Source organism: Sinocyclocheilus anshuiensis, unplaced genomic scaffold, assembly GCF_001515605.1.
Source record: "Sinocyclocheilus anshuiensis isolate Anshui unplaced genomic scaffold, SAMN03320099.WGS_v1.1 scaffold1114, whole genome shotgun sequence".
Lineage (NCBI taxonomy): Eukaryota > Metazoa > Chordata > Actinopteri > Cypriniformes > Cyprinidae > Sinocyclocheilus > Sinocyclocheilus anshuiensis.
In genome coordinates, this window is record NW_015540838.1 from 1,386,793 (window position 1) to 1,398,903 (window position 12,111).

General features: G+C 35.2%; 1 protein-coding gene across 3 annotated transcripts in view; it reads left to right on the forward strand.

Annotated features, from left to right (window-relative positions):
* klhl17 (kelch-like family member 17) overlaps positions 1–4,596 on the forward strand; it is a 13,911-nt gene extending 9,315 nt beyond the window's left edge. For all 3 annotated transcript variants that reach the window (XM_016484752.1, XM_016484751.1, XM_016484750.1), the window contains exons 5-12: positions 772–888; positions 1,075–1,288; positions 1,369–1,513; positions 2,588–2,755; positions 2,974–3,062; positions 3,213–3,286; positions 3,393–3,574; positions 3,955–4,596. In XM_016484752.1, the coding sequence (XP_016340238.1) occupies positions 772–888; positions 1,075–1,288; positions 1,369–1,513; positions 2,588–2,755; positions 2,974–3,062; positions 3,213–3,286; positions 3,393–3,574; positions 3,955–4,183 (1,218 nt within the window). In that variant the 3' untranslated portion in view covers positions 4,184–4,596. The remainder of the gene's footprint in view (positions 1–771; positions 889–1,074; positions 1,289–1,368; positions 1,514–2,587; positions 2,756–2,973; positions 3,063–3,212; positions 3,287–3,392; positions 3,575–3,954) is intronic.
* The last annotated feature ends 7,515 nt before the right edge of the window (positions 4,597–12,111 follow it).

Below are 12,111 nucleotides of genomic sequence, written 5' to 3' on the forward strand. Positions count from 1 at the left end.
AGAGAGAGAGAGATTATTATTATTTTTTATGCTATCATTCAAACATTTGGGGTCAGTATGTTTTGTTTTAAATAATACTTTTTATTCCACAGGGATGCATTAAATTGATCAAAGGTGACAGTAAATGTTACAAAAAATTATATTTCAAATAAATGATAAAAGCTGTTATTTTGGAACTTTCTGTTCATCAAATGCTGAAAAAATTGTCACGGTTTCGACAAAAATATTAAGCAGCTCAATGGTTTTTAACATTAATAATAAGAAGAAATATTAAATTTTGAGCTCCAAATCAGCATTTTTGAAGGATCATGTGACACTGAAGACTAGAATTATGGCTGTTGATAATTTAGCTTTGCATTACAAAATCTTGCCGACCCCAAAAATTGGAATGGTAGTGCTTATCTATGTATTTTTAAAATATATTTATTTTACATTTATTTTTTATGATTACACCAACTTCCTTCAATTTATGTGACTTTACAATAACATAAAGGTTCCAACAATTTTTTAAATATTTAAATAAATTGTCAACTGAATAGGGAATCAGTGTAATCATCATGTTCTGCATTATGTGCAAAACACGATGTGCTCAGACTGAGCACATCTGTCCTGTAAAATATATTACATAAGATGTTTAAATGCACTTCATTCAGATTAAAACAGCAATTTGTCTTTTAGTTATGTAAACACATTAGTCCATCTGAAACCATACCAGTCAGATATCCTTTAGTTTTAAGACCAGTTATGAACCCTTTCTTGTTTTTTCTACAGGTGCTGGATCTGATCTCTAGTGATAACTTGAATGTCCCATCAGAGGAGGAGGTGTACAGGGCTGTGCTGAGCTGGGTTAAGCATGACATTGATGGACAGAGACAGCATGTGCCCCGGGTGGGTGTGATTCCTCCCGTCAAACTGCGCTTTTAGCAACATCACAGTAAATCACAGGATTAATGCTTATGAAGGATTATGTCTCTGCAAATCGATACTTGTTTCTCTATTCCCTCCTTTTGTATTCTTCTCTAATCCTTTTTACACACACATCTTACTTCTCACTCTTTCCATCCATGTCTTCAGCTGATGAAGTGTGTGCGTCTGCCCCTGCTGACACGAGACTTCCTGATGAGTAATGTGGATACGGAGCTGCTGGTGCGTCACCACTCCGAGTGCAAAGACCTGCTGATCGAGGCACTGAAGTATCACTTGATGCCCGAGCAGAGGGGTGTTCTCAGTAACAGCCGCACCCGACCGCGCCGCTGTGAGGGAGCCAGTCCGGTCCTCTTTGCTGTAGGTCTGTAAGAGCAAGTAAAACACACATGCACATATGTCTGTATGTTGTTGGGTTGATTTAAATGCTAAATGTCTTTCAAGGTGGGGGCAGTCTTTTTGCCATTCATGGAGACTGTGAGGCCTATGACACCAGGACAGACCGCTGGCACATGGTTGCATCCATGTCAACGCGGCGGGCACGAGTCGGAGTGGCTGCTATTGGAAACAAGCTCTATGCTGTGGGAGGGTACGCAGACCCAAAAGCCTCATGTTTGTCAGAGCAATTAAAAAAAAAACTGAATCTGACACTGTTTTTTCATTTTATAGCACCAAACTAAAGTGGTAGAGACCCTTGTGTTGCGGACCATTTGAGTTTTGAGGCATCAATATGAGTGTCGCACCTGCTTTAGCATAAAAATGGTCAAACTTGAGATTTATGACAAAAAGTCATAATTATCACATTAAAATGTGAAATTATGAGATAAAAAGTCAGAATTATGATAAAAATCTAAATGTCTAAATTGAGATAAAAGTATAATTATGACAGTCATTATGATAGGAATCAACTGTCATAATTATGACTTTCTAATCATTTTTTATTTTGGCAAATGACTTAAAGGGGTCATATGATGTTGTTAAAAAGAACATTATTTTGTGTATTTGGTGTAATGAAATGTGTTTATGCGGTTTAAGGTTAAAAAAACACATTATTTTCCACATACTGTACATCATTGTTTCTCCTCTATGCCCCGCCTTTCTGAAACGCGTCGATTTTTACAAAGCTCATCGGTCTGAAAAGACCTGATTGGCCAGCTATCCAGTGCGTTGTGATTGGCCGAATACCTCAAGCGTGTGACGGAAATGTTACGCCCCTTACCATATTGTGATGCCCTTTCCTGCCGGAGCTATGAGACAAAAACGTTAAAACCCATTATAAACGAGGCATTTGTTGCATCCAGTGGGGACATAGATTTGAGACTTTAGTCTTATGGGTGCAAAAATATGGCACCCATAATGCAAGATGCTGAATAAACAGCAAGATGCGACGAAGCAACCAAAGACACACATACAGATTTGATTTATTACATAACAAAAGGAACAGAATGTGCAGAAAGCCTCATTATTTTCTTAAAAATGACCGTTGAAGCAATCAGGAAGTTACCTAAGATTAGTTAGGAAATGTGTCAGGTGTTGACTAATGAATTTCTGTGAATGATGATGGTCTTGTCTTTACTTGCATGATAAAGACGCAATATATACAATATCATATCTGAAAGATCTATTGTTCATCTTTGTCTCTCCTTTGCATTTCCCAAACCAGGTATGATGGCACCTCTGATTTGGCTACTGTAGAGTCGTATGACCCAGTAACCAATGTGTGGCAACCTGAGGTGTCTATGGGAACAAGGAGGAGCTGTTTAGGTGTGGCGGTCCTGCATGGGCTGCTGTATGCAGCAGGAGGATACGATGGGGCTTCTTGTCTCAACAGGTACACTATCTAGACAAACAAATGTGAATAGCCAAAAAATAATAATAGAGAAGTTATTTTTTTTTAAAAAGCATTAAATGTCTAAATCTAAAATTTATGTGAAACTATCTATAATTAAATAATAAATAGTATTTACATTTTATTTGATTGTATTAAAAATAAAAGTTTTTAATATTAAATTAAACGACATTTCTCTCTCTCTTTGATTTTGTCTACAGTGCGGAGAGGTATGACCCTCTGACCAGTACCTGGACCTCCATCGCTGCCATGAGCACCAGAAGGAGATACGTTAGAGTGGCCACATTAGGTAAAAATATATTGCTAATGTACTAATAAATGTAAAGGATTATCATCAGAACAGCTGCAAGCACTTCCTCTAGCTGAAATGGTTGCAAATGTCCTCTGTGGTTGCTTTGAACAGCAAACATGAACCCGTTTTATGTTTTTCTTCTATTAGATGGCAGTTTGTACGCAGTCGGTGGGTATGACAGCTCCTCACACTTAGCCACGGTAGAGAAGTACGACCCTCAGGTAGGTGACACGCGTCTCTCTGACATGTTAAAAACATCTCTGGGGTGTGTTTTATGTTTTCTCTCCATGGTTAAAAAAATTACTAAAGATGTTATTTTATTTTTAGAGTAATGCCTGGACTGCCATTGCCAACATGCTGAGCAGGAGGAGCAGCGCAGGAGTGGCTGTATTGGAGGGCATGCTTTATGTTGCGGGGGGCAATGATGGTACCAGCTGTCTAAATTCAGTGGAACGATATAATCCGAAAACCAACACCTGGGAGGGAGTGGCCCCCATGAACATCCGCAGGTTTGAAAGTGACCTTCAAGCGTTTGTCAAAGGGATAGTTCACCCGAAATGTACTCGCCCTCATGCAGTTACAAACCTGTATGACTTTCTCTCTTCTGAAGAACACAAAAGAAGATATTGTGGAAAGTGTTTTTTTTTTTTTTTGTCCATACAATAAAAGTCAGTAGTGTCTAGTGGGCTCGTTTTGGACCCCATGGACTTTCATTGTATGATCAAAAACTGCTTAAACATTATTCAAAATGTTTTCTTTTGTGTTTCACAGAAGAAAGTCATACAGCTTTGGAATAACAAAAATACTTTTACTTTTTTGGTAAACTACCCCTTTAAGTGCAAAGAAAAAAAAACATTCAGTTCCTAATGGACCTTCTTTTGGTCTTCAGGAGCACCCATGACCTGGTCGCCATGGATGGCTGGCTATATGCGGTTGGAGGCAACGATGGCAGCTCTAGTCTCAACTCCATAGAAAAGTACAACCCTCGTAGCAACAAATGGGTGGCGGCGTCGTGCATGTTCACGCGCCGTAGCAGCGTGGGAGTTGCTGTCCTAGAGCTCCTCAACTTTCCTCCTCCGTCCTCTCCTACTCTTTCCGTCTCCTCCACAAGTCTTTGACAAAGGGTAAAGACCCGGCTTAGCTCCAGCGGCCTGCCCTGTGTGGCCAAGAGGCGCAACTGCTCAGTTTGAGCATCAGACGAGAAGTGTTTCGTGGGCCACAGTGCCCTCCCTCTGCCTGGAGGAACACTGCAGCATTTTGCAGATAATGTGGGTAAAAAGGATGAAAAGAAAAAACACACACTCACACACACACTAGGCCTCCACAACTCTCAACCTATAAACCCCAGTGCTTGAAAGTGCAAAATAATGTTGCTCTGCCATTTTGCCGTCACTTTGTGTACAATGTATATCTAAATGTATATTTAATTTATGTTTACGATTCTTTTTTGAAATATTAAAGAATAATATATTAAACCAAAAAAAAAGAATGAACAACTTTAGGAATGTAGCTCTTGACAGGTTCTGCCACGCATGTTTACAGAAAATGTAGTTTTGGCAGAAAATATTGTAGTGCTGCTGTGCCACACTAGGTGGTAGTAATGTGCAATGCTGCCCTGTCTCACCACAGATGAGCATGGATATTTAGAAGCAGAAAATTCACACAAAACAGTGGCTGGATTCTACACTATGTACACCTGAGTGTGTCAGATCATGTTGACAACATAATATATGTTTTACTTATTTTCTTATTTATTGATCAAATGTAATATAAACATATGACACTATTTCAGAGATGTTTGTAGGACCACCTCTGACTTAAGAGGGGAAATATAGTTTTAACGTACTAATGGACATATTTATTACATATCATAGAAGCACTGGTGTTTGGTATGAAATGTGAGATTTAGGAAGAACAGGTATTTAGTGTTTTATTTAACGGACATGTTTGGTTTGTTTTCTACAGTCATGTATTACAAGCCTTCGAGAGTTTGAGCTCTACAGGAGTACAAACTTTGCTAATATGACACGTCTATATCACTAACCAGGAGAAATGTCTTTCTAATAAAGACTATAGCCATACCTAAAACTAGCTGACATTAAAGCTGCACTTTCTAATTTCTCTTGTTTTCGAAAGGGTGAACGGTGCTCAGAACTAATCCTGATTAACGGGTAATCAGTAACACGGACACTTCAATATCAAGCCCTTCAATGTAACTCGGCTATTATGAGCTCCTATATGTTGTAAGTCACATTTATTAGTATTTTGTCGTAAGTCTTTAGTTAGTGAACCATGTCATTGTATATTACATTTTCTAAACTTTGCTTATTTGTCAGATTTGACAGCTTGATCAGATATAGATAGTATGTGTTGTGCTGTGATGTCATTGGTAACGGCCACTACTAATGCATCTTACCTCAGATGGGTAGATGAGTGAACGGTGGGTTTTGTAATTGGTTTATCTGATGAGAGCACAGATCATCCCAAAACAAGGGATAGTTCTCCCAAAAAAAAAAAAAAAAAAAATTTACCACTATGTTGTTCCAAACCTGACGTTCTTTATTATGTGTAACACAAAGGAGTATATTTAGAAGAATGTCCGAGATTGTCTGTACAATTTGAAATAGACGGGAATAAGGATCGTTGAATGGGAAAAGAGCAGTTTGGACATTCTGCTAAATGTCTTCTTTTAGATGAACGTAAACCGCATGGTTTGAAACGACATAAAGGTGTGTAAATTATTTTCATTTTTGGGGGAACTATCCCTTTAAGTCAATCCTGCTCTCTGCCATTTTATGTAAGTTTTAAAATGTAGCGTCGTATTATATGATTTCAAAACTTCTGAGAAGTTAGGATTTTGTTTCCTTTTTTTAAGGACTTTGTTAATTCAGAGAAACTTGTTTAAGGTCAGTATAACTTTGTGTCTAGGGAGATCAGAGTGCTTTGTATGTGTGTTTCTGTAGAGGTAAAGCATCTTGCACTTTGACAATACATACATAACACCACAGGACCGCAACCCCACAGAAAGAAATGACAGTATATGTATATAACCAAATATCCTGAAATTTTGTGCAATGTCATTGTAACTGTGGCTTTCTTTTATCTTTTTTCTTTTTGGATTGTAATGTTGTTGAATATGTTATTTATATTGTGCCGGATATGTTTTGCTATATTTAAGAACAAACATTCATTTTTTGCACTAATTTTTTGATTTTAAACAGCAGTATATTGCTCCATTTGACAATGGAGCAATATACTGCTGTTATAAATTAATACACTACTGTAAATGAAATAAAGCTGTTTTCAGGTGGAATGTGAGTTTAATCTCATTTGAACAAATAAATTGACACGTTATTAAAAGGAATAGTTCACCCAAAAATAAAGATTCTGTCACCCTCATGTAAATCCAAACCTGTATTACTTACTTTCTTCTGCAGAACACAAAGATATTTTGAAGAATGTTGATAACCAAACAGTTTTGGTGCCTATTGACTTTAATTGCATGCATATAAAAAAAAGTGAGTAAATGATATAATTTTTATTTTTGGATGAACTAATATCAGGAAGAAACACTTTATAATTTAGCGTTTGTGCAAGGTACGTTAAAAATATTTCCAAGTATTGGCCCAAAGAGGTAAAAGAATAAAATTCTGTCATTGTTTACTCACCCTCATGTGTTTTAAATCCTTACTTCAGTAGAAAGTAAAAGGATTCATATCAGAATACTCAAGTCGCTTACAATGAAAGTGAATGGTGACCAAAGCTGTCAAGCAAGATTTTTTCAATTTGAAACCTCAGTTTGTTCTCACAAATGGTTTCAGAAGTGCATAAGTTGTATGGAGTAGTTTAATGATGCTTTATGTTGCTTAATGCCTGGTCACCATCCACTTACACTGTATGGAAAAGAGCAGCTTGGACATTCTGCTAAACAACTCGTTTTTAGCTTAAACATCATAAAAAATACATGAGGATGAGTAAATAATGACAGAATTTAATTACTAGGTGATCTGTCCCTTTAATAAACAAAATGATTTTTGGATTAAGAGCAAGACCCTTCAAAGCTCAGCCCATTAGAGTTTTGCTCTCTGACTGATGTAAGCAAACAGCTGAGCACTCTCGCTTTACCCAACGTGACCTCAGCTTCACGGCACAAACACCTGTGCTGGGCGCTTACGCACACGTACAGACACATTTGGGCAGTACATCTGATACGACATGCATTAGCCTTTGCTTTAAGGAGAAGATTCATTTCAGGACTGCAGTATTGTCCTCTGTTGTTTTAGCATCCGTGTGTTTGTGTATTACCCCTCGTAGCCGTCTGTTGTTAGGCAGCTCTGTTAATGAGGGTAGGGGGCTGGGGGCTCTGTCGCAAGCTTCTGCGCATGTCTCGAGCCCTGAAGCACACTGATATGAGGGCCTATGATAAGTTTACAACCTGGAAAGGCAGCTGTAGGCATAGCTGTATACAGCAGAGGAGACACTAACACGGCCCCAGCGTCTGTCCAGCACCATAAACCATCCTCCGCTAGCTTTATTCACCTGAGCTCAGTCTACGAACATCAGTCCAAGCTCATAAATATGCATTTGCAGTTTTGTATCATATTAGACACACTATATTTTTTAGAAGAAGATAAGATTTTTTCAAGAAATTAATACTTTTATTCAGCAAGGATGCATTAAATTTATCATTTATAATGTTACAAAATATTTATATTTAAAATACAAAAGATTTAGATTTCCATTTCAAATAAATGCTGTTTTTTAAAGCTTTCTATTCATCGAATAATCCTGAAAAAATGTCATGGTTTTCACAAAAATATTAAGCTGTTGTCAACATTGATAATAATAAGAAATATTCTTTAAGCATCAAATCAGCATATTAGAATGATTTCTGAAGGATCATGTGACACTGAAGACTTGAGTAATGACTGCTGAAAATTCAGCTTTGCCAACACAGGAATGAACTACATTTTAAAAACGTCTTTTTAAAACAGTTATTTTAAACTGTAATATTTCACAATATTACTGTTTTGCCGTATTTTTGTTCAAATAAATACATGTTGAGCTGAAGTATGATAATTATTAAAGATTTTATATGCATTTATGATGTGGAATGTTATGATGTTTATTGTTTTTGAAAGGAGTCTCTTATTCTCACCCAGTTTTTATTTGATCAAAAATACAGCAAAATAATAATATTGTCAAATTTTATTGTAATTTAAAGCTGTTTTATTGAAAATTAAAACTGTTTTGTATGTTAGTATTGAATTCCTGTGAGGGCAAGCAACCATTACTCCAGTCTTCAGTGTCACGTGATCCTTCAGAAATCATAAAATCATAAAAAAAATATATAATTATTATTATTATTTTTAAGTAGCATGTAAAACATGTTACAACAAGCAAGAAAATTTATCTAACATCTATTACCACCCACAACCCTCACCCACCGCACATCAGGAATTTGAAAATAAATAAAATACAGATAAAAAAAATAAAATAACAACAAAAATAATGGAAATGGTTTAAATAACCGAAATCATAACTGATTAATTTTCAGAATTCTTTGATAAATAGAAACTTCAAAATAACATTTATTCGTTTATCTTTTGTAAAATTACAAATGTCTTTACTGTCACTTTTGATCAATTTAATGTGTCCCTGTTGAAAGAAAAAACAAATAAATAAACTTCACTGTCCCCAAACCTTTGAATGGTATATGAAAGTATTAAGTTGTCTTCCCTAGAATTATCCCCTAATTATTTCCTAGAAGTCGATCTTTCAGCGCCTGCATGTTTTCCAGGGAACAAGGAAAGATTCAGGTTTGATCAAGAGATCATAGTTCTACTTTCTCCTTTTTCTCCACTGAATTCTGTGTCAGCAAAAATCCATTACATCTCATTTGATAGTGTCAACATCCTTATCTTCATTATTATTACTCATTTCTGTTGAACACGTAAAAAAAAATCACATTTAGCAAAAAAACTCTTTCACCTGTTTGATGTGGCCCTTCAAAGCCTTGTTTATTCCACCTCTTTCACCCTGGTTTTTTTTTTTTGTACTGTGAGAGCTCTGACACCCGTGGTTCTCTCTTGCACACATGGTCCGTTGAAAACAGCCAGAGGTGTGAAGTTAGCACCCCTAACGCAAACAGCGAGTCTGAAAAAACATTGCAGAGAGGGTCGTGCTGATAGCCTCAATGCACAGCTCTGGTACTTGTGTGTGAGATTCTTACCGAAGGATTCATGGTTTTGATAGTACATTGCGAACTACAGTCTGATTTATCTTTTTCAGTTTTCCTGTAAACTTATTTTTAAAACATCTTTATTTCAAATAGCGGTGTATAGTTGAATTTATGTAATAGATACTGTCTAGTATTTTAGGTGTGTAAGGTGCAGGTCAAAGTATGGTCAAAATAACTATTAGGGATATGAATCATAAGTGAATGATGACTGAGAATTACATATTTTTTCCTCCATTTGTTTGGGGATATAATCCACTCACAGGCTAAGCATTTAACCCCATAGGATCCAAACAGAAGATCTCTTTCAGGTGAGGAAGCAAGTCATTGTTTTGAGTAAGATCGGAAGAAGAGCTACTCATGTAAAATGTTGTGGGCAGTCAGATACACTGTTGTGTTTGGCTTGGTTTTCCACTTCCTTCCTTTCTCCTTTGTGACAACTTTCAAAAACACGGGCTTAATGTAAACCTCCCGTTTTTATGGATTATATAAATTCGCAATAGAATGCCGTTTTTGTTACTAGACAATAATTATTCTACGTACAGAACATTCATGAACAGTGTAAACAAATTTCTTGACATTATTTGGCTATATTGTCATAATTATAGAGGTTCAACATATTATACAACTACTATTGAACCTTATAATGCCATAAAAATGATCACTGAGAAGGTGTTTATTTTGTCAAAGGTTTGGGGGCTTTTTTAAAATGTTTAAATCTCCCTTTTTAATGCTTTTGAAAGTCTGCATTGACTTAAACAAAAATACAGTGAAAACAGTAATATTGTTAAATAATTTTACAATTTAATATAACTGTTGTTTAATTTAATATATTTTTGCCACATGATCCTTCAGAAATCTTTCTAATTTGCTCATTTTATGCTCAAGAAACATTTCTTATTATTTATCAATGTTAAAAAAAGTTGTGCTTCTTAATATTTTTTGTGGAAACTGATATTTTTGGTAACAACTTAAAAAATTGTCTTTTAATTTAATGCATCCTTGCTAAATAAAAGTATTTATTTATTTTAAAAAATTCTTATTGAATTTACTGACAAATGATAAAAAAAAAAAAATAATAATAAAAAAAAAAATTTGTAAATGTACATTAAAGATTAAGCATTAATGAAGGGTAATCATGTTCATTAATGTTATTAACGAAAATGATTTGAAGTGTAAAGCTTATAAATATACACTGAAAATTTTTTTAGGGTAATGATTCATTATTTTTCATTGGTTCAAGTTAAAAAATATAGATGTGAATCATTACCCTAAATTTTTTTAATTGGATGAATGAAACATTTTTTTTCAGTGTAGGGGATTTCTAAGTTGGCTGAGAGTCAGAATGGAGGGATTTGTAAAGTTTGAAAATCCCAGATTCAACCCTTCCTTTATCTGACCTGATGATTTCACCTGTATTCCAAAAAGCAACTGAAACTTAAAGGAGCAGACAGAAACCCATATGACTGGAAGTGAGATTTTTCCAGACTATGTCAGATGTTTCCCTAGGTTTTCTTATGCTGTAATTTCCTTTAGGAGGCTCAGAGCTTGATACACAGGGAGCAGCTTGTGACTCATAGAAGTTCTTCAGTGTTCAGACTGAGAACGGTGGAATGATGTATCATGTTTTTTCATGGCAGATAAAATGAAAGCGCTCTTTCAAGAATATATGTATATTTTTTATCACCCACTGCTTTCGCCATTTTTATTATTTAAAAGCAAAAACAAAGGATCTTTGTGAGTTAATAAAACTTCGGCTATTATTAGTCTGAACCACGAAACTTCTCAGTAAGCTATAAACACTGTCATTGTATCTGATAAGAGTATAAGCATGTTGTAGCTGTTTAATATAGTGAGTTGAGGAATGTGTTAGCTGGAATTTGTCAGTTTAGTGCCTCAGGCGTGGCCTCAGCTGGTTCAGCTGGTTTGGATCACACTAGAACAATAACCTCTAAAATGTCATTTCTGAGGGTTTGTTTGAAAATATGCTGTGGGAATGAAACCATAAATGGCAAGAGCTGAAATGCATACATGGAGTTTACGCACACATTCATTTACACGTCATTAGAAGAACCATTCAAAGAATGCATTCAAACACAGAATGTCTCATACAATAGCTAATCATCATTAAGACACTTACAAAGAGGGAGGCTAGAACTTGTAATTGCATTTGTTATAATGTAATATTCTGCAGGCAATCTGCATGTCTGACAGCTGGAAGTTATCAGGGATACAAACCCTCACCAGGATGGGATTATTCACTTGTGCTTCCTTGATTGCATACAGGGAGTGTTGCACTTTTAATGTGATTAGATCATATCTCACACATCTGCAAACACGCAAGGACCGTACAGTCAACAGGTGACATGTTCACAGCAAATACATACAAGTGTAATTTTCAGAAATATAGATCCTAAAATGATCACATTTTTGTAGATTTTATATAGTTGATTTTGTCATTTTATCAAGTTTTTTTGTTATTTATTATTATATTTTTTGTCATGAATGTAGCTTTTGATGCTGATATGGCATCTAAATATATAAATGAATGAATGAATGAATGAATGAATGAATGAATGAATGAAGCAAGCCAACAAAACTGAAAAAGTAAATAAAAAACAATATTTTTGTTATAAAAAGCTGTGAAAATTGATTTTATATATATATATATATTACATACGTATATAACATAATATAATAAAACGTTACTGCCATTAACAGTAACAGTAATAAAATCATATTAATAATAATAAAAAATCATTACATTATTATTATTATTATTATTATACATTAAAATATGATAACAAA